Source organism: Pristiophorus japonicus, chromosome 4, assembly GCF_044704955.1.
Source record: "Pristiophorus japonicus isolate sPriJap1 chromosome 4, sPriJap1.hap1, whole genome shotgun sequence".
NCBI lineage: Eukaryota > Metazoa > Chordata > Chondrichthyes > Pristiophoridae > Pristiophorus > Pristiophorus japonicus.
Genome location: NC_091980.1, coordinates 232,722,992 through 232,744,929, shown reverse-complemented (window position 1 = coordinate 232,744,929; position 21,938 = coordinate 232,722,992). Strand labels below are relative to the sequence as shown.

At 50.1% G+C, this 21,938-nt stretch overlaps 1 protein-coding gene across 1 annotated transcript in view; it reads right to left on the bottom strand.

The window, feature by feature from the left end:
• The window catches only part of slc35f4 (solute carrier family 35 member F4), a 336,248-nt gene that overhangs the window by 242,862 nt on the left and 71,448 nt on the right, over positions 1 to 21,938 (bottom strand). Inside the window, exons 4-6 of the mRNA XM_070879154.1 lie at positions 19,214 to 19,271; positions 16,123 to 16,163; positions 12,180 to 12,190 (exon numbers count right to left, since the gene is read on the bottom strand). Coding sequence (XP_070735255.1) covers positions 12,180 to 12,190; positions 16,123 to 16,163; positions 19,214 to 19,271 — 110 coding nt within the window. The remainder of the gene's footprint in view (positions 1 to 12,179; positions 12,191 to 16,122; positions 16,164 to 19,213; positions 19,272 to 21,938) is intronic.

Here is a 21,938-nt window from a genome sequence, read left to right as displayed (position 1 = left end):
GTTCCTCTTTATCCAGCCTGTTCGTTACATCCTCAAAGTTAGATAAAATTTCTGCTCATCCAATACTGGATGTCGGACAAGCAGTCTGACAATTTAGAGACAGTGGGGGGGGGGTGCGGGGGGGTTGAAAGAAGTGCTGGGTGAGATAGAGCTGCATATTGTCAGGTATGAACTGCAGACAAGCCTGAAAGGAACCTGTTACATAGAATTTAAAGTCATTGTAACCTTCACAGCTACTGGGAACCATTCCAGTCCTTGAAGTTATTTGCAAATCAGCCTGCAGCAGATGGCATTGCTCAGTCTGTCTCTGCAGTGAAAACAGGACAACTCTGATAAACCCAGATAGGCATGATGAGGTTTTTTAAATTGGCTCTTTGGGGTATTGACTGGCTCTTCAAGCAATAGGTTAGTGTTTTCCATCTGTCATCTCCAGCTCACTTGTGTGCAAAAAAATCACCAACTGCTCCCTCCTGCAAAGTACGAACTGAAGGCCCTAGAGTGGATTTAGAAACATAGAAAGTAGGTGCAGGAGAAGGCCATTCAGCCCTTCGAGCCTGCACCACCATTCAATAAGATCATGGCTGATCATTCCCTCAGTACCCCTTTCCTGCCTTCTCTCCATACCCCTTGATCCCCTTAGCCGCAATGGCCATATCTAACTCCCTCTTGAATATATCCAATGAACTGGCATCAACCACTCTCTGCAGCAGGGAATTCCACATGTTAACAACTCTCTGAGTGAAGAAGTTTCTCCTCATCTCAGTCCTAAATGGCCTACCCCTTATCCTAAGACTATGTCCTCTGGTTCTGGACTTCCCCAACATCGGGAACATTCTTCCCGCATCTAACCTGTCCAGTCCCATCAGAATCTTATACGTTTCTATGAGATCCCCTCTCATCCTTCGAAACTCCAGTGAATAAAGGCCCAGTTGATCCAGTCTCTCCCCATATGACAGTCCAGCCATCCCTGGAATCAGTTTGGTGAACCTTCGCTGCACTCCCTCAATAGCAAGAACGTCCTTCCTCAGATCAGGAGACCAAAACTGAACACAATATTCCAGGTGAGGCCTCACTAAGGCCCTGTACAACTGTAGTAAGACCTCCCTGCTCCTATACACAAATCCCCTAGCTATGAAGGCCAACATACCATTTGCCTTCTTTACCGCCTGCTGTACCTGCATGCCCACTTTCAGTGACTGATGAACCATGACACTTAGGTCTCGTTGCACCTCCACTTTTCCTAATCTGCCGCCATACAGATAATATTCTGCCTTCGTGTTTTTACCCAAAATGGATAACCTCACATTTATCCACATTATACTGCATCTGCCATGCATTTGCCCACTCACCTACCCTGTCTAATTCACTCTGCAGCCTCTTAGCATCATCCTCACAGCTCACACCGCCACCCAGTTTAGTGTCATCCGCAAACTTGGAAATATTATACTCAATTCCTTCATCTAAATCGTTAATGTATATTGTAAAGAGCTGAGTTCCCAGCACTGAGCCCTGCGGCACTCCACTAGTCACTGCCTGAAAAGGATCCGTTTATCCCGACTCTCTGCTTCCTGTCTACCAACCAGTTCTCTATCCACTTCAGTACATTACCCCCAATACCATGCGCTTTGATTTTGCACACCAATCTCTTGTGCAGGACCTTGTCAAAAGCCTTTTGTAAGTCCAAATACACCACCTCCACTGGTTCTCCCTTGTCCACTTTGCTAGTTACATCCTCAAAAAATTCTAGAAGATTCGTCAAGCATGATTTCCCTTTCATAAATCCATGCTGACTTGGTCCGATCCTGTCACTGTTTTCCAAATGCGCTGCTATTTCATCCTTAATGATTGATTCCAACATTTTCCCCACTACTGATGTCAGGCTAACCAGTCTATAATTACCTGTTTTCTCTCTCCCTCCTTTTTTAAAAAGTGGTGTTACATTAGCTACCCTCCAGTGCATAGGAACTGATCCCGGGTCGATAGACTGTTGGAAAATGATCACCAATGCATCCACTATTTCTAGGGCTACTTCCTTAAGTACTCTGGGATGCAGACTATCAGGCCCCAGGGCTTTATCGGCCTTCAATCCCATCAATTTCCCGAACACAATTTTCCACCTAATCAGGATATCCTTCAATTCCTCCTTCTCACTAGGCCTATTGTCCCCTAGTAGAATCGGAAGGTTATTTGTGTCTTCCTTTGTGAAGTCAGAGCCAAAGTATTTGTTCAATTGGTCTGCCATTTCTTTGTTCCCCATTATAAATTCACCTGAATCCGACTGCAAGGGACCTTCGTTTGTCTTCACTAATCTTTTTCTCTTCACATATTTATGGAAGCTTTTGCAGTCAGTTTTTATATTCCCTGCAAGCTTCCTCTCGTACTCTATTTTCCCCCCTCTTAATTAAACTCTTAGTCTTCCTCTGTTGAATTCTAAATTTCTCCCAGTCCTCATGTTTGTTGCTTTTTCTAGCCAAATTATATGCCTCTTCCTTGTATCTGTCTTGTAGTATAGGAGTGAGTGATACGGGGTCCAGTGAGGTGCTTGTTCAGGGCAGACTCTAGCCTCTGTAACCTCCTTTTAGACACCTATGGGATCAGAAGAAGAACATGGTTTGGAATGCTGGTAGTAATTACCATGGCATTATAGTGTTATGCTGCAATTTATGCCTGTATGTGCGTGAGTTTATAGGAGATAAAGAATGAAAGGCAAAGGATGCGGTTCCCTGTGAGCTTCGGGGAGGCCTCTGACCTCCCCGTCTCATTGCCTCTGTTAGAATACTTTATGATTTAAATAGTCAATCTATCCCAGAATCCTTTTTCTTAGGTTTTTAGGCATAGAAATTGGCCTCCTTAGTGCCTCCCGTTATGGCCTCTGGGGCGTGATAATGAGACGCTAACCACTTACCGAACGGGCGTGGCGAGGTGAACGACTCCCGCTAATTGCGGCAGGAGGTTTGCGGTAGCGGTAGGATGTTGTGCCCTGATTTCCTTCGCCTGGAGATTGTGACGTCATTGCTGTGCGCATTGCCTCGCTAACGCCCCGGACCGGCACTTCGGTTCCGCACCCTGCAGCATCACCGGGCGAAAATACCGACGGCTGCAGGAGGCAGTGATCAGGAGGCCAGGCATTTCGGGGATGAAACTTAAAGGCAAGGTGGCCAAGGTAAGTAAAATAAATTTTTTAAATGGTCTCTCTCATTTTTTTTAAGCTTGCTCTTCGGCCACGATCGATCAACTCGGCACTCTGCTACAGTGTATGGGCTGACCAGGCCGGATCGTGGCTGCCGTCGGGGACCAGGTAAGTGGTCCTAATGCAGAACCTGCAGTGATGGCCCTTCCATTAAAGGAGGGAAGGAGTATCCAAACACAGCAGCTCTGCACGGCCCATTGTGCAGCACTTCACAACTACCACCCCACCTGCGACCTGTTGCAAATTTTTTTAAAGTTGAAATTCATTAGCTCCCGGCACAAATTTTTCAACTTTTAAAAGTTAGTGCACCAAATGGGGTGCTCTCGAATTTCTCCCACTTAGTGTTATAGCAATAGTGTAGGAAAGGGAAATCTTAATCTTGTCTCTATGCATGAACAACAGACAGTATGGAAATGCAAGAACACCGATTGATAAACACCCATGTCGAGAAAAAGATTCATACGCTGATAAACTATTTCCAAGGCACCACATGCCACAGTAAAAGATAAAGACTGGCCTCCGCACTTACTGTATTAAAAACATAGCTTGTCGAACAGAGGCAAATGCTGAAAAGATTATAAGCGGGGTAAACACCTAAAAATGCGGCCTCAGTTAAATGTGCAACTACGTAATATGTAGCAACAGGCCAAGGTTGTATTATAATACAGCTGTATAATAGAATCTGTTTGCCCCCCAAGTCAGAGTGTTCTCGGGGTGGTCAGGAGCCATGTAGCTGCTTGGATGGCCTGGAGGGTTGGAGCTGGTGGCTCCATACCTTGGTTGTGCGTTTCTCTTGGTGATCGGAACATTCTTAAGGTAGTCGGAGCCTCGGAACCAAGTTGTATTATTTGCATGTTATTTAATATAATATGGCAGACCATTACTAAAGCTCGTTATAACAAAAACACTCAAGCCTGGAATCATGAGCGGAGTTACTGTTGCCGGACTAACAACCTTTTGTTACGACAGTAACCATGAAAGAAATCTGCTAACAGCCTCTAACCCTCTATTGCCTCCAGCCCCAGTGCCTTCTCATAAAAAGTAAAATGTCTCTGCTATATGCTATCTGTAACCTTCTCCTGCAAGCAAATAAAAAAGGGTCATATATTGGAATAAGGAAAGTGAGGGAAGATGATTCTATTAATGAGGGTGGCGGGTTTGACTGCAGGTGACGAATGGCGATGTGACTACAGTCAATAATGGCCTGGACTTGGGGGAAGCTTGCAATCAGGGAAATCTCAGAGTCCCAGCCTGCTATTTTTGGTTGTCCACATGGAGAATATGACAAAATTGTTTGCTTTTGCAAGCATGACATCCATCACTGACTTAGTGAAAGCATGAACAGCAGACTGACTGATGTTTGTTAGGCACATGTATTAAGGGATATGGCACCAAAGGCGAATAAATGGAGTTAAGATACAGATCAGCCATGATCTAATTGAATTGTGGAATAGGCTGAATGGCCTACACCTGTTCCTAAGTTCCAATGTTTCTGATGTTTTCTGTGGCAGCCTGGGAAAAGCCAGAAGCAAAGAAGTTGAGAGTTGTAGTAACTTTAATGCAGTGCCAGCTGTGGCAGTAGGTTAACCGTCTGTCTGATTGTAGGAGGCAACACAGTTCTCTGACCGGCACCCTGGAGAAGCACGGTCTACTTCTGCACTGCTCCTCTGACAAGTGTTGGTATGTCACTTTGGGCCGATACATTCTGTTGGCAAGACGAGGATATCTGTGAGCTCTCCCTGTCTCCAGTGGCCTCTCTACAGCAGCAGCTCCATGTGGTCCTTCCACCTGCTGCCCCTCTTTCTCTAGCAGACGGATTTATGTTTCCAGAAAAAGTACTCCTACAAACAGAAAAAGAGTGATACTGCACTCAAAAACAACTGAAATACAAGTCTGCCAAATGCATATCGTGATTTAAATGAGAGCAGGTGCTTGCCCCTTTAAATATCACTGGAACTGGCCATTTATCAGCCTGTACCACCCATGATTTGTAGGCCAGTTTAGGAAGCACAGGTGGCAGCATTGATTCCTACTAAAATAGCATCTGGGTCCGAATCACTACATAGGACCCTTATTTAAATATATTTATCAGCTCCCGCTCGATTCTGACGGGAGTGCTGACCTCCTAAATCAAGGCACACTCGAAAATCGCAACAAGCGGGCCTTCAGCTTAGTCAGTGATTTATTTGTTCCAATTTTGCTCCCATTGCCAGCAATGGTTCTTTGCAGGGCAAGGTCGTGTAAGGCATATCTGTTATCAATCACCTTGGATATTTATGCCAGCCTGTATTGCAGGTCTCCTCCGATCCTACACATCTTTTTCCAGATCCAACAGATACGAAAGGATAGCCATTGGCAAAAGGGAGTATCAGTTTTGTCACCTAACACCCACAGATGGTCGATGGGGTGCAGCTTTAATAATATCAATTGCAGTGAAATCTAGGACACCACAAATTAAACAAGCAGCTACTTGATGCAATTACCACATAGACTTCTCTTTAAGGAAAGGAACCAACATGATTGAACCAGCCAATCATGCAGCACCCGTTTTATATGCAACCGCCATCCAGGGGCTGCCTGTCTTTTACCAGGAACTCATCAGGGTCTGGAACAAAGTCTCCACCAAGTGCAGCTCTCCACCGGCTGGAGTGGCGGCTGTCCTGCAGGAGCCGCTGCTCAGGAATCCGTACATCCACGAACAAGGTTTTAGGTGGCAGTTGGAGGAGAGGGCTGTGGCTGGCGAGGTGACCAGGGTCAGGGACCTGCTCGATGGCGGAGGAGCGGGCTGGATGGCGCCAGACACGCTGGCGCGGCGCCTAAATTCGACCGACGTCCGCCGCGCGGCCAATGCCATCGAGTCGCTCAAAACAGCTCTGGGCCCTGACTCCGTTAGGTGTGTCGAGGAGGCTCAAACACGTGGGGAGATCCCGTCCGAACTGACCCCTGTCCGGACGGAATTCCTCATCGGCGCCAAACCCCGGAACCTTCCTCGGGAGCCGGCGCCTCACAACTTGAGCCACCTCGGGGAAATCCCCTCATTGCCTTTCAGTTCTATGCGGAGGGGTTTCCTGTACGGGCTGCTCCTGCACACTCTCAACCTTGCCATCCTCGTCTGCCATCAGGACATGCCATGGCGTACCATCTTGCCGTCCGGAGGAGGCGGGGGTCCCCGATGAAGTGCACTCGACGTGGGAGTCCTCCCACTATTTATCGGGGACTTGGCCTGGAGGGTGGTGCACGGAGCAGTCCCGTGCAATAAACTTTTAAGCCGGTTCACGGGCTCCCAGGCTGCCTGCAATTTCTGTGGTCTGGAAGAGTCCGTGTTCCATGTTTTTATTGAATGCACGAGGTTGCAGCCCCTGTTCCATTATTTAAAGGGGCTGCTCATCAATTTCTGGCTGCACTTCAGTCCAACACTCCTGATCTTTGGGCACCCTGTGCGGAGGGGAGCAGGTAGGTCCGAGGGCCTCCTCGTAGGACTGCTCCTGGGCACGGCCAAGGGTGCCATCAGCCGGTCCAAGCAGCAGGCGGTCGAGGGGGTCGTTCAGCCCTGTAAAGTCCTGTCCCCTGAGTACAGATTCACACGAGACATGTAGTGAAGTCAAGGTCACTCTGGACCTGCACCTTTATTTCACAGCTCCGGAATGTTGCACTTGCCTGAGACCTGTCCTTATATACCTGTCTCTTGCAAGTGCACCCCTGGTGGTAAGGTATGCTGGTGGTTACAGGTCATATCTTATTACAGTCATGTATAGCATGTTAGGATACAGTTATATATAATAATGTAAGATACATGACATCACCCTCCCCCAAGGTCTTATTGTCTTTATAGGTTCAGTCTCTCAGGTGGTCTACGCTCTCGCATGGAGCGTCTGAGTTGTGGTTCAGTTGTTTGCCTTGGTGTCTGTTTTTCTTTGGGTGTGGTTGCTGGTATCTCGCCTGGGCTGTCTGTTTCGATTGGTGTGATTGTTGTTGACTCGCCTGGGCTGTCTGTTGGGATTGCCCTTTCCTCAGGTTGTTCCCTCTGTCTGTCCACCAGGTGTGGTGCGAGTTCCACATTGTAGTCTGCCTCTGGTTCTGCAGTGTTGTTGGTAAATCTGCTTTTGACTTGGTCTACATGCCTCCGGCAGGTTTTGCCATTGTCCATTTGTACTACCAGTAGCCTGTTTCCTTCCTTGCCCGTTACTGTCCCTGCAAGCCATTTGGGACCCCTGCCATACTTTAGTACAAACACGTTGTCCCCTATCTCATTCCATCTCCCCCTCGAATTTCTGTCATGGTACTCAGTCAGCTTACGGTGTTTGCCTCAATGATTTCGTGCATGTCTGGGAGGATTAATGAGAGCCTTGTTTTTAAAGTCCTTTTCATCAACAGTTGCGCGGGGGGGGATCCCAGTCAGTGAGTGCGGACGAGATCTGTATGCCAGCAGCAGTCGCGACAGGCGACCCTGCAGCAGGGGACCTTGGATTTTAAGCATGCCTTGTTTCATTATTTGCACTGCTCTCTCCGCCTGGCCGTTGAAGGTCGGCTTGAACGGTGCCGTCTTGACATGATTTATGCCGTGGTCAATTATAAAGTCTTGGAATTCTGCGCTGGTGAAGCACGGACCACTGTCACTGACCAATATGTCAGGGATTCCGTGCATTGCAAACATGGTTGCAAGGCTCTCCACAGTGGTGGAGGTTGTGCTTGAATTTAAAATAGGGCATTCAATCCACTTTGAAAATGCATCGACAACTACGAGGAACATTTTGCCCATGAATGGGCCCGCATAGTCTACGTGCACCCGTGACCACGGTTTGGTAGGCCAAGGCCAGGGGCTCAGTGGAGCCTCCCTGGGGGCATTGCTGAGTTGGGCACAAATGGTGCACCTTCGGACGCAGAGCTCCAAATCTGCGTCAATACCAGGCCACCAGACGTGGGATCTGGCTATGGCCTTCATGAGAATGATCCCCGGGTGCTTGTAGGTGGAGCTCCCGGATAAATGCCTCTCTGCCTCGCAGAGGCATGACTACTCAGCTGCCCCACATCAGGCAGTCTGCTTGTCATGATAGCTCATGCATGCGCCTGTGAAAGGGTTTTAATTCCTCGGGGCAGGCATCGCGAGCCTCTGCCCAATCACCGGTTAGGACACATCTTTTTACTAAGGATAACATGGGGTCGCTGACTGTCCAGGCTCTGATTTGGCGAGCCGTCATGGGCGAACCTGTGGACTCAAAGGCATTGATTGCCATGACTATCTCACAGTCCTGTTCGTCAGACCCTTCCGTGGTCGCCAGGGGTAGCCTGCTGAGCGCGTCGGCACAGTCGTCTGTGCCTGGTCTGTGCCTTATGGTAAGGTCGTAGGACGCCAGCATGAGTGCCCACCGTTGAATTCGCGCCGAGGCGTTGGCGTTTATTGCCTTGCTCTCGGATAGGAGGGACATGAGGGGCTTGTGGTCAGTTTCTAACGCGAACTTGGCCCCAAAAAGATATTGGTGCATCTTTTTGACACCGTACACGCACGCGAGCGCCTCCTTCTCTACCATTCCGTACCCACGCTCTGCCCGCGAAAGTGACCTGGAGGCATAAGCTATGGGTTGTAATTTGCCCACACTATTGACATGTTGCAAAACGCACCCGACCCCATACGCTGACGCATCGCATGTGAGAACTAGCTTTTGACTTGGGTCAAAGAAAGTCAAAACACTGTTGGAACACAGAAGGTTGCGTGACGTATTGAAGGCGCGTTCCTGGGCGTCCCCCCCAAAACCAATCGCACCCCTTCCTGAGTAGCATGTGGAGAGGCTCCAGCAGCGTGCTTAAGTTCTGCATAAAGTTCCCAAAGTAATTGAGTAGCCCGAGAAAGGCGCTCAGTTCTGAGACATTCCGGGGCCTGGGTGCCAGACGAATTGCTTCTGTTTTGGACTCTGTTGGGCGGATTCCATCAGCGCCAATCTTTCTGCCCAAAAATTCACCCTCAGATGCGAGAAACAGACACTTGGATTTCTTGACTCGTAGGCCTACCCGATCCAACCGCTTTAGTACTTCCTCCAAATTACAGAGATGGGAGTCGGTGTCCCTGCCCGTGATAAGTATGTCGTCTTGAAACACAACCGTCCCCGGGATGGACTTGAGCAGACTCTCCATGTTGCACTGGAATATGGTAGCTGCCGACCTGATGCCGAATGGGCATCGATTGTACATGAAAAGGCCTCAATGTGTGTTGATGGTGGTGAGTAGCTTGGATTCCTCGGTCAATTCTTGCGTCATATACGCAGATGTGAGGTCTAATTTTGAGAAAAGTTTACCTCCAGCCAATGTGGCAAATAAGTCCTCCGCTCTGGGCAGCGGGTACTGGTCCTGTAGGGAGACTCTGGTCATGGTAGATTTGTAGTCTCCACAGATTCGTACGGATCCATCAGGCTTCATGACTGGGACGATGGGACTTGCCCAGTCGCTAAATTCCACAGGTGATATAATGCCTTCCCACAGAAGCCTGTCTAGTTTGTGTTCAATCTTTTCCCTCATCACATAGGGTACAGCTCTGGCCTTGTGATGGACCGGTCTAGCATCCTGTGTGATGTAGATTTTGACTTTGGCCCCTTTGAAAGTGCCCACACCTGTCTGAAAGAGATGTTCAAATCGCTTTATAACTGTTGAGCAGGAGGTCCGTTCGTCTCATGACATGGCATGGACATCATCCCATTTCCAGTTTAGTTTTGATAGCCAGCTTCTCCCCAGCAGTGCTGGGGGATCTCTGGGGACAATCCACAGGGGAAGTTGGTTCACTGTCCCTTTGTGTGTGACAGAGAGCATGGCACTGCCGAGGACTGGTACGATTTCTTAAGTATAGGTCCTTAGTTTGGTGTCGACCCTTGTGAGTTTTGGTCTGTCTCTTTTATGCGGCCACAGTTGTTCAAATTGTTGAGCGCCCATGAGAGATTGACTCGATCCCGTATCCAGCTCCATGTTGACAGATATCCCGTTGAGTAAGACCCTCATCATTATAGGAGGCATCCTGTTGTAGGAGCAGCGGCCATTGATCGTGTTGACCCGCTGTACATCGGTGTCCCGGGTACTGTCCCCACCATCTTCTGGTCCGCTTTCCGACCCATCCAATTCGTCTACCAGCCGAGCTGCCGTTTTTTTGCACATGCGGGTCAAATGCCCTGTATATTCACAATTTCTGCAAACAGCCTGCTGAAATCGACATCCCCTTGACGAGTGCCCACCCCCACACCTCCAGCACAGACCTGTTCCATTGTTCAAAGTGTTTCCAAAGAATGAGCTGCGTCTGGCTGATCTCTCTTGAGCTTCTCTCAGTTTGTAGTTGATTGCTCGCATTGTGGGTTGATGAGGTGTGAACGGCCGTTCCTGTGGCCCTTGATGGCTTCTGTCTGCTGTCGAGAGCCTGTTCTCCCGGTTTTGTCTGTGGGTGGGGGTAGCAGCTTGTTTAGTGCTGTGAACTTCTTGTTCCGATATTTCGTTAGTTGTCGTACCTGCATTGTAAATCAACCTCGTTTCTTCTTCCCCTACCAAGAATGTCTGTGCAACCAGTGATGCTGCCTCTAAGGTCAGGTTCTTGGTCTCTATGAGCTTTTGGAATATGCCTGCGTGGCCTATTCCTTCAATGATAAAGTCTCTCAGCATTTCTCGCCTCAGTTCATCGGAGAACTCACATAAGCTAGCCAACCTCCGAAGTTCCGCCACAAAGTCGGGTATGCTCTGGCCCACACAGCATCTGTAGTTGTAGAACCTGTGTCTGGCCATGTGTAGGCTGCTCGCTGGCTTCAGGTGGTCTCTTACCAGTGTGCTCAATTCTTCAAACGACTTGTTTGCTGGGTTTCTCGCGTGCGAACAGATCCTTCATTAAAGCGTATGTTTTCGAGCCACAGCTGGTCAAGAGATGGGCTCTTCTCTTGTCTGCCTTATCGTCGCCTAACCAGTCTTTGGTTACAAAGCTTTGCTGGAGCCTTTCTATAAAGTCCTCCAAATTGTCTCCCGCATTGTACTTTTCATCTGATCCGCTGTTCGCCATTCTGTGGATTCTGTTAATCCTGTAACTCGTCGCCACTGTAAAGTCCTGTCCCCTCAGTACAGATTCACACGAGGCATATAGTGAAGTCAAGGTCACTCTAGACCTGCACCTTTATTTCACAGCTCTGGAATGCTGCACTTGGCCAAGACCTGTCCTTATATACCTGTCTCTTGCAAGTGCACCCCTGGTGGTAAGGTATGCTGGTGGTTACAGGTCATATCTTATTACAGTCATGTATAGCATGTTAGGATACAGTTATATATAATAATGTAAGATACATGACAAGCCCGACTGCCTGCCTCTCTTCCATGCTTACATCCGGGCCAGTGTGTCCCTAGAGATGGAGCACGCGGTGTCCACCGGTACACTCGCGGCCTTCCGCCAAAGGTGGGCGCCGGAGGGACTGGAGCGCATCATCACCCATGGCAACCAAATTTTAATTTGATTTTATGTGTTTTAAAGTTTAATTTGTTTTAATTGCCGGGTTTTAGTGTCCTCCTCCCCTTTTATAAGGGGCACTTGTATATATATATATGTGTTTTAGCACCCCAAAAAAACTACAAAAAATAACAAAAAAACCCAAAAAAGAGCCTGGAAAAATGGTTGGAGTGTCTCGCAGAGTGGGAAGCACTTGATTTAACTGGTTAATTTTGTCTCCTCTAAAAGAGTTGTTGAGGTGCTGAGCCGGGGGGCTTCCCCTCCTTGCGACTATGGTGGGACGTGGGCAAAGCTCACATCCGTCTCTTCTGTCAAGAGTATGCGAGGGGGTCGACCAAGAGGCGGGCGGCGAGGGTCGGGTGCCTAGAGAAGGAGGTGCTCGATCTGGTGTCCCGTCTCGGTCAAGTCGTCGAGGACCCGGCCCTGCGGATGGTGTACGAAGCGAAGAAGGCCGCGCTGAAGGACCTGCAGCTCGTCGGGTCCCGAGGCGCTTTCGTGAGGTCGCGGATCCGGTTCCTGCGGGATCTGGACCGCAGATCCCCCTTCTTCTACTCGCTGGAAAAAAGACAGGGTGTCCGTAAGCAGCTCTTGACGCTGCTGACCGACGACGGCTCTCTCGTCTCGGATCCGGAGGGCATCAGCAACAGGGCCCGAGACTATTATGGGGCTCTGTTCTCTCCGGATCCGTCCAGCGATAAAGCGTGTAGAGTTTTGTGGGAGGTCCTGCCGAAGGTCGGCCCGGAGGGCGCCAAAAATCTGGAAGCTCCGCTAAGCCTGGCGGAGCTGACCGGCGCCCTCGACCAGCTCTCGAGGGGAAAAGCCCCGGGGCTGGATGGGCTGACCGTGGAGTTCTGTGACGTCCTGGGGGGGCGACTACGTGCGGGTCCTGGGGGAAAGTCTGGCGACCGGGGAGATGCCCCTCTCTTGGCGCAGGGCAGTCATCGTCCTGCTGCCTAAGAAGGGCGATCTCCGCCTACTTAAGAACTGGCGCCCGGTCTCCCTCCTCAGCACGGACTACAAAATCTTCGCCAGGGTGATGTCTGCTCGCCTTGGCGCCGTGCTGGACCACATGATCCACCCCGACCAGTGCTACACGGTCCCGGGCCGGACAATCCACGATAACATCCATCTGTCCCGGGACCCAATCCATCATTCCCAGGAGGCTGGTCTGTCGGTCGCCTTCCTATCTCTCGACCAAGAGAAGGCGTTCAACAGGGTGGTCCACGACTATCTGTTCGGAACTCTGCGCACTTTTGGGTTCGGGACACATTTTGTCGCCCGGATCTGACTTTTGTACGCTGCTGCAGAGTGTCTGATTAAGGTTAACGGGTCTTTGATGGTGCCCCTTCGCTTTGTGAGAGGGATGCGCCAGGGATGCCCCATGTCCGGCCAGTTATACGTCATCTGCGTGGAGCCTTTCCTGCGCCTCCTGCAGATGAGGTTGACGGGACTGGCTCTGCAAGGGCTGGGCGTGGATGTCGTCCTCTCGGCTTACGCCAATGATGTGCTCCTCACGGTCGAGGATCCTGTTGACCTGCGGAGGATGCGTGAGTGCCAGGAGATTTACTCAGCCGCATCCTCCGCCAGGATCAACTGGGAGAAATGTTCCGGACTCCTGGTGGGTCAGTGGCGGGTGGACTCCCTGTCGGAGGAGCTCAGGCCTTTTGCCTGGAGCACGACCCATCTCCTCTATCTGGGAGTCTACCTTTGTCCCGACGAGGAAGCCTGGCCGGCGAACTGGCAAGAGCTGGAGGCCAAGGTCGCCGCTTGCCTTGGGCGCTGGACAGGACTGCTCCGAGTGCTGTCCTACAGGGGTCGAGCGCTAGACATAAACCAGCTGGTGGCCGCCATGCTGTGGTACCGGCTGGTCACTTTGACCCCTCCCCCTGCGTTTGTCGCCAAGATACAGAAGAAGCTAGTGGACTTCTTCTGGAACAACAGGAAGCACTGGGTCTCTGCCGCGGTCTTGAGTCTCCCGCTTAGGGAGGGTGGTCAGTCGTTGGTGTGCGTTAGCACCAAGCTAGCAACTTTCCGTCTTCAGACCCTGCAGAGATACCTTTACGTCGAGCCCCCTCCTAGGTGGCGTGCGCTGGCGACGTACTTCTTCCGCCAGCAGCATGGCCTCAACTACGACACGCAGCTCCTGTTTGTGAGCCTGATGGGGCGTCAGGACCGCCGTCCAGGGGCTGCCTGTCTTTTACCAGGAACTCATCTCCACCAAGCGCAGCTCTCCATCGGCTGGAGTGGCAGCTGTCCTGCAGGAGCCACTGCTCAGGAATCGGTACCTCCACGACCGAGGTTTTAGGTGGCAGGCGGACGAGAGGGCTGTGGCTGGCGAGGTGACCAGGGTCAGGGACCTGCTCGATGGCGGAGGAGCGGGCTGGATGGCGCCAGGTGTGCTGGCACGGTGCCTAAATTGGGCCGACGTCTGCCGCGCGGCCGATGCCATCGAGTCGCTAAAAACAGCTCTGGGCCCTGACTCCATTAGGTGCGTCGAGGAGGCTCAAGCACGTGGGGAGATCCCGTCCGAACTGACCCCCATCCGGACGGAATTCCTCATCGGCGCCAAACACCGAAACCTCCCTCGGGAGCCGGCGCCTCACAACTTGAGCCGTCTCGGGGAAATCCCCTCCGTGCCTTTCAGTTCTGCGTGGAGGGGTTTCCTGTATGGGCTGCTCCTGCACACTCTCAACTTTGCCATCCTCGTCTGCTGTCCGGACATGCCATGGCGTAACATCTTGCCGTCCGGAGGAGACGGGGGTCCCCGATGGAGTGCACTCTATGCGGGAGTCCTCGCATTATTTATCGGGGACTTGGCCTGGAGGGTGGTGCACGGAGCAGTGCCGTGCAACAAATTTTTAAGCCGGTTCACGGGCTCCCAGGCCGCCTGCAAATTCTGTGGTCTAAAAGAGTCCGTTTTTATGGAATGTGCGAGGTTGCAGCCCCTGTTTCATTACTTAAAGGGGCTGCTCTTCAATCCCTATCCCACACTCCTGATCTTTGAGCACCCTGTGCGGAGGGGAGCGGGTAGGTCCGAGGGCCTCCTCGTAAGACTGCTCCTGGGCACGGCCAAGGGTGCCATCATCCGGTCCAGGCAGCGGGCGGTCGAGAGGGTCGTTCAGCCCGACTGCCTGCCTCTCTTCCGCGCCTACATCCGGTCCAGGGTGTCCTTAGAGATGGAGCACGCGGTGTCCACCGGTACGCTCGCGGCATTCCGTGAGAGGTGGGCGCCAGAGGGACTGGAGTGCATCATCACGCCCGGCAACCAAATTTTAATTTGATTTTATATGTTTTAAAGTTTAATTTGTTTTAATTGTTGGGTTTTAGTGTCCCCCTTCCCTTTTATAGGGGGCACTTGTAAAATTTATGGTTTTACTGCCCAAAAAAACCAAATAAAAGCCCACAAAAACCACCAAAAAAACCCACAAAAATAGGGCACGTGAAAAGTGTTTGGAGTGTCCCCCAGATCGGGGGGGCACTTGATTTAACTGCTTAATTTTGCTTCCCAAAAAGAGTTGAGGTGCTGAGTCTGTATGACGGGGCAAGGACCTCATTAACAATGTTTTTGATGGCTTAATAAACCAAATGCATACCTGGTACACAGAGCTCCAGCCTCACAGTCGCTTCCCAACTATAGTCTCACATGTTGGCCGCGATTTCGCCACCCGTGGCAAGACCGGGATCGGCGGCATTGGTGCTGTGTGGGAAACCCGCTTCCGGCTCCATCCCGCCCTCTCGAAGCAATCTTCCGTTGATGGGACTTGTTAAGCCTGTCCTGTGAGGATCCTGGCCAATTAACACGGAGCAGGTCTGATGATGTCATCTGTGGTGCATCATCAGCCGGTTTCCTTAAAGGGACCATGCCCACATTGATTTTGACAGTTCTTCTCTCAGTTTTCTGCAGCATTAAGCTGCTGTGAACACTGACAAGCACTGTTCAAAAGTGCACAGCGGCACCCAGCCTCTCCCATGACTCCCTCCAGATGCTTATGGAGGGAGTCACAGCATGCAGGGAGGTCCTCTTCCCTTTCAATGAGCGGAAGAGATCTGCCCAGGACACCAATGCAGCCTGGTTGCACATTGTACAGGAGGGCACAAACAGGGATATCGTCAGGAGGACCTGATCACGAAATGTTACTGCAAAATCACACTCAACCTCATCCTGCTGTGCCAGACATAGAAACATAGAAACATAGAAAATAGGTGCAGGAGTAGGCCATTCGGCCCTTCGAGCCTGCACCACCATTCAATAAGATCATGGCTTATCATTCACCTCAGTACCTCTTTCCTGCTTTCTCTCCATACCCCTTGATATCTTTAGCCATAAAGGCCATATCTAACTCCCTCTTGAATATATCTAACGAACTGGCATCAACAACTCTTTGCGGTAGAGAATTCCACAGGTTCACAACTCTCTAAGTGAAGAAGTTTCTCCTCATCTCGGTCCTAAATGGCTTACCCCTTATCATTAGACTGTGACCCCTGGTTCTGGACTTCCCCAACATCAGGAACATTCTTCCTGCATCTAACCTGTCCAGTCCCATCAGAATTTTTTGTGTTTCTATGAGATCCCCTCTCATTCTTCTAAACTCCAGTGAATACAGGCCGAGTCGATCCAGTCTCTCCTCATAAGTCAGTCCTGCCATCCCGGGAATCAGACTGGTGAACCTTCGCTGCACTCCTTCAATAGCAAGAACATCCTTCCTCAGATTAGGAGACAAAAACTGAACACAATATTCCAGGTGAGGCCTCACTAAGGCCCTGTACAACTGCAGTAAGACCTCCTTGCTCCTATACTCAAATTCTCTAGCTATGAAGGCCAACATGCCATTTGCCTGCTGCATTAATGGTTGCCTTATAAAATTAATGAAATACAAAATAAAGACCTGGTTGTTACTCACTAAAACTTCTCTTACAACTGAGACTTCAGCAGCAGGAGGTTGTAATATGGATGAGCCTGCTGTACCTGCATGCCAACTTTCAATGACTGATGTACCATGACACCCAGGTCTCGTTGCACCTCCCCTTTTCCTAATCTGCCGCCATTCAGATAATATTCTGCCTTCACGTTTTTGCCACCAAAGTGGATAACCTCCCATTTATCCACATTATACTGCATCTGCCATGCATTTGCCCACTTACCTAACCTGTCCAAGTCACCCTGCAGCCTCTTAGCATCCTCCTCACATCTCACACCGCCACCCAGCTTAGTGTCATCTGCAAACTTGTAGATATCACATTCAATTCCTTCATCTAAATCATTGATGTATATTGTAAATATCTGGGGTCCCAACACTGAATCCTGTGGCACCCCACTAGTCACTGCCTGCCATTCTGAAAAAGACCCGTTTATCCCGACTTGCTGCTTCCTGTCTGCCAACCAGTTCTCTATCCACGTCAATACATTACCCCCAATACCATGTTCTTTAATTTTGCACAACAATCTCTTGTGTGGGACACTGTCAAAACGTTTTTTAATGTCCAAATACACCAGATCCACTGGTTCTCTCTTGTCCTCTCTACTAGTTACATCCTCAAAAAATTCTCGAAGATTTGTCAAGCATTATTTCCCCTTCATAAATCAATGCTGACTTGGACCGATCCTGTCACTGCTTTCCAAATGCGCTGCTATTTCATCCTTAATAATTGATTCCAACATTTTCCCCACTACCGATGTCAGGCTAACCAGTCTATAATTTCTCGTTTTCTCTCTCCCTCCTTTTTTAAAAAGTGGTGTTACATTAGCTACCCTCCAGTCCATAGGAACTGATCCAGAGTCGATAGACTGTTGGAAAATGATCATCAATGCATCCACTATTTCTAGGGCCACTTCCTTAAGTACTCTGGGATGCGGGCTATCAGGCCCTGGGGATTTATCGGCCTTCAATCCCAGCAATTGCCCTAACACAATTTCCTGACTAATAAGGATTTCCTTCAGTTCTTCTTTCTCACTAGATTCTCTGTCCCCTAGTATTTCCGGAAGGTTATTCGTGTCTTCCTTCATGAAGACAGAACCAAAGTCTGCCATTTCTCTGTTCCCATTATAAATTCACCTGATTCTGACTGCAAGGGACCTACATTTGTCTTCACTAATCTTTTCCTCTTCATATATCTATAAAGTTTTTGCAGTCAGTTTTTTATGTTCCCAGCAAGCTTCCTCTCATACTCTATTTTCCCCCTCCTAATTAAACACTTTGTCCTCCTCTGCTGGATTCTAAATTTCTCCCAGTCCTCAGGTTTGCTGCTTTTTCTGGCCAATTTATATGCCTCTTCCTTGGATTTAACACTGTCCCTAATTTTCCTTGTTAGCCACAGTTGAGCCACCTTCCCAGTTTTATTTTTACTCCAGACAAGGATGTACAATTGTTGAAATTCATCCATGTGATATTTAAATATTTGCCATCACATCCCCATCACTCTGCCTTCCCTAGTCTACCCCTCCACATCCTTATTCACACCAACTTACCTTGCACCTCCACCTCCCCCTCGATCTACATTATCAGTTCCCCATCTCAGTTGCCACCCCTCACACTCGCCCTCATCCTTGTTCAGTCATAACAACTAACAACATGCAAGGGTAGGTACTTGAGTCCTTTCGTCAATGTTCATGTAAAGTTTATGTTGATGTGTTGTCAAACATTGAAATCTTTATTTTCAACACTTTGAGTTCTTGGACAGATTTATGGGCACCTCTGGAAGTGGCTTAGTGAGTTGTAGTGAATGGTGAGACATAAGGGTACCCTTACAATGGTGATGAGTGTGACAGGAATGGTTTGGACGTTGCAGGGATGCTTTATGGAGCTTGCATGGGGTGGTGCCAACCTGTCCCATCATGTGGCAGCCAGGGTGCACAGCGTCAAGGGAAGTCAATCTGGCCATGGTCAGGCCATTCCTGGCCTCCCAAGCAACAATGTGGTCAGGTGCTGATGCCCTGTGTAGCATCAGGTGATTGTGAAAAAGGTTGGTGTTGTTGTTGGTGATGCTGGTGTCTCTCGTGACGTTAGTGTTGGGGCTGATGGTGATGGGATTCTGAAGACCAAGGTGTGGTTTTTTTCAACGGCACGCTGCTGTTGGAATAGATGGCAGATGAGGTTGAGATGACAGAAACGATCTGTTAATGGAGAGAGAGGTTGCTCCAAGGAGGCGACAGTGAATAGAGAGTTCACTGCAAACATTGCCAAACTGCATACAGCTCAAAAGTTTCTTCCAAATCCTAACAACTCCAGCTTCTGACATTGGAAAGTGAACAGCTGTGAATTGGTAACCTTTATAACACATTTGCAGCTGTCAACTAACCACAGTAATGGAGAGTCATGGAAAACCTGACTCTACTTACCTGGCGTGATCCCCGAGGGACGGCAAACTCATCAAAAGGTTGGTAAAATTGTAAGTGCCTTCCTTTAATCCTCGTAAGTAGCATTCAACTACCTGTTAACTACCTTAATTGACTGGCCCGCTGCTTGGTGTCAGGTCTGCGATCTGCAGGCAGACCCGACAGTTGAGAATTGACACGGAGGCGGGTTCAGAGCGGGATCCCGTCCCGGTCAATCAGGGCCAATTTTTACAGCCTCCAAACCTGCACTCGCAGGGCTGGGAAGATTCCGGCCACTATGTGCAGCAGGACTCAGGCCTCAGAGCCCAAAGTGTTACGGGCACCAACCATCACATTTTTGGCCTATATCATTTATAAGCATTAAGTACTGAAATATCCCATTATACAAATGAACCGTTAAATCCAGTCATTTGTATTTATAATCGAGATTATAACAGTTTATGATCAGGTCTCCCAGCTCCTGGTTCAATTGTTTAAGCATATTATTTTGCTAATAACTAGTCTATTATTTCAGTAATCATTCAGTTAATTTACATTCATCCTCACACACTGTCAAAAAAATTACCATAAAATATATAAATAGAAAAATCCAAAATAGGCCAGCAGGTGGCTTCCCATTTCTTGTATTGTTGCCTGAAGCCGCAGCTCTTTTTTGCTATCACAAGGAATGTATTTAATGTTTTTCTGTTCATTTTCCAAGATAGTAATCTGATTCCAAAGCGCATGTGACAGGTAGAGAAGTGAATTTGGGTTTCTTTGCAGTAACTTATAGGGCTCAAGTTTCGGCCTGAGTTGCTCCTATTTGTTGGAGCAACTAGTTTAGAATGGAGCATCTTAGAAATTGCAATTCTCGGCATTTAGTTTGCTCCAGTTCCAGTCAGTTAGAATAGGTTCATTTTAGAACAGATTTTTTTTTTCAAAAGGGGGCGTGTCCAGCCACTTACACCTGTTTTGCAAGTTTAGGCAGCAAAAACTTATTCCAAACTAACTTAGAATGGAGTAAGTGTAGATTTTTGTACGCTCAGAAAAACCTTGCCTACACATAAATCAGGCATAGGGAACAAAAGATGGCGGGGGGGTGGCGGGGGGAGGGAAGTTTACAAACATTAAACACTTCACTTTTGCAAATAAAGAGCCATCATCAATAATAAATGATAAATAGATCAATAAATCAATGAATAAATCAAAAAAAATTAAAAAATAAAATGTAAAAAAAAATCAATCAATAAATAAAAAATTATTTCTACTCACCTGCTGCAGCACCGGGAGCCCTCCAACAGCGTGCTGGGATGACCCTCCCCCCCCCCCCCACCCCACACCCCACCCAGTGTCTCTCTCTCTCTCTGTCTCTGTCAGTGTCTCTGTGTTTCTGACAGCGAGGGGTGGGGGGAGAGTGGGGAGAGGGGGAGAGAGGGAGGGAGGGGAGGGGGAGAGGGAGGGAGGGGAGGGGAGGGGGAGAGGGAGGGAGGGGAGCGGGAGGGGAGAGGGAGGGAGGGGAAGAGAGGAGGAAGGGAGGGAGAGAGAGGAGGGAGGGAGGGAGAGCGAGGAGGGAGGGAGGGAGAGAGAGGAGGGAAGGAGAGAGAGAGAGAGGAGGGAGGGCGAGAGAGGAGAGAGGGAGGGAAAGAGACGAGGGGGAGGGAGACGAGGAGGGAGAGAGAGAAGGAAGGGAGAGGGGAAGAAGAGGGAAGGGGGGAGAGAAAGCGGGGGGCAAGGCTGAACGGGAGGGAGGAGGGGAGAGGCTGAATGGGAGGGAGGAGGGGAGAGGCTGAACAGGAGGGAGGAGGGGAGAGACTGAATGGGAGGGAGGAGGGGAGAGGCTGAACGGGAGGGAGGAGGGGAGAGGCTGAATGGGAGGGAGGAGGGGAGAGGCTGAACGGGAGGGAGGAGGGGAGAGGCTGAATGGGAGGGAGGAGGGGAGAGGCTGAATGGGAGGGAGAGGAGGGGAGAGGCTGAACGGGAGGGAGGAGGGGAGAGGCTGAACGGGAGGGAGGAGGGGAGAGGCTGAATGGGAGGGAGGAGGGGAGAGGCTGAACGGGAGGGAGGAGGGGAGAGGCTGAACGGGAGGGAGGAGGGGAGAGGCTGAATGGGAGGGAGGAGGGGAGAGGCTGAACGGGAGGGAGGAGGGGAGAGGCTGAATGGGAGGGAGGAGGGGAGAGGCTGAATGGGAGGGAGGAGGGGAGAGGCTGAACGGGACGGGTCGGGCCACTACCGCCACCGACACTTCGGACGGGGCACGCCCCCAGCGAGGTGCCGGGCAGGCCCCACCAACGACGGGGGCTGGTGGGGGGAGAGAACAGAGGGGGGTGGAGAAGAGGGAGGAGGTTGGGGGAGGGGGGAAGGCTGAATGGGAGGGAGGGAGGGGAGGCAGCTGAACGGGAGGGTGGTCCGAGTCCCGATCTTCGCCCTGTGAGCCCATTCGGCCAGAGCTAGGGTCGGGCCCCTCTCGCAGCCTCGGGGGCCTGGAGCTACTGCACATGTGCGCACACTCTAGCGCGCATGTGCAGAGGTCCCGACACTGTTTTCAGCGCCGGGACCTGGCTCCGCCCCTGACCCCTTGTGCTGCACCACGCCAAGCACGAAGACGTCCTGAGGAGACCGGAGAATCACAAGGTAAGTTTTCGGTGCCCTTTTTCTTCCAGAAAGTCGATGCACCTTCCCGAGATGCGCTGTTTTTCCAGAGGGCGGAAACTTGGGCCCATTGCTTCTGTAACCCATGACTGGAAAAGCTGAAGCAAATAGTGTACAAGTTATCGGATTGCATGAATTTATCCCCAGTCACATTTCTTTTAACAACTTGTAAAGTAGTAACATAGTAAAACATCCCACAGGCGCGTTACAAAACAAAATTTGACACCGAGCCATGTAAGGAGATACCAGGGCAAATGACCAAAAGCTTGGTCAAAGAGGTAGGTTTTAAGGAGCATCTTAAAGGAGGAAAGAGAGGTAGAGAGGTGGAG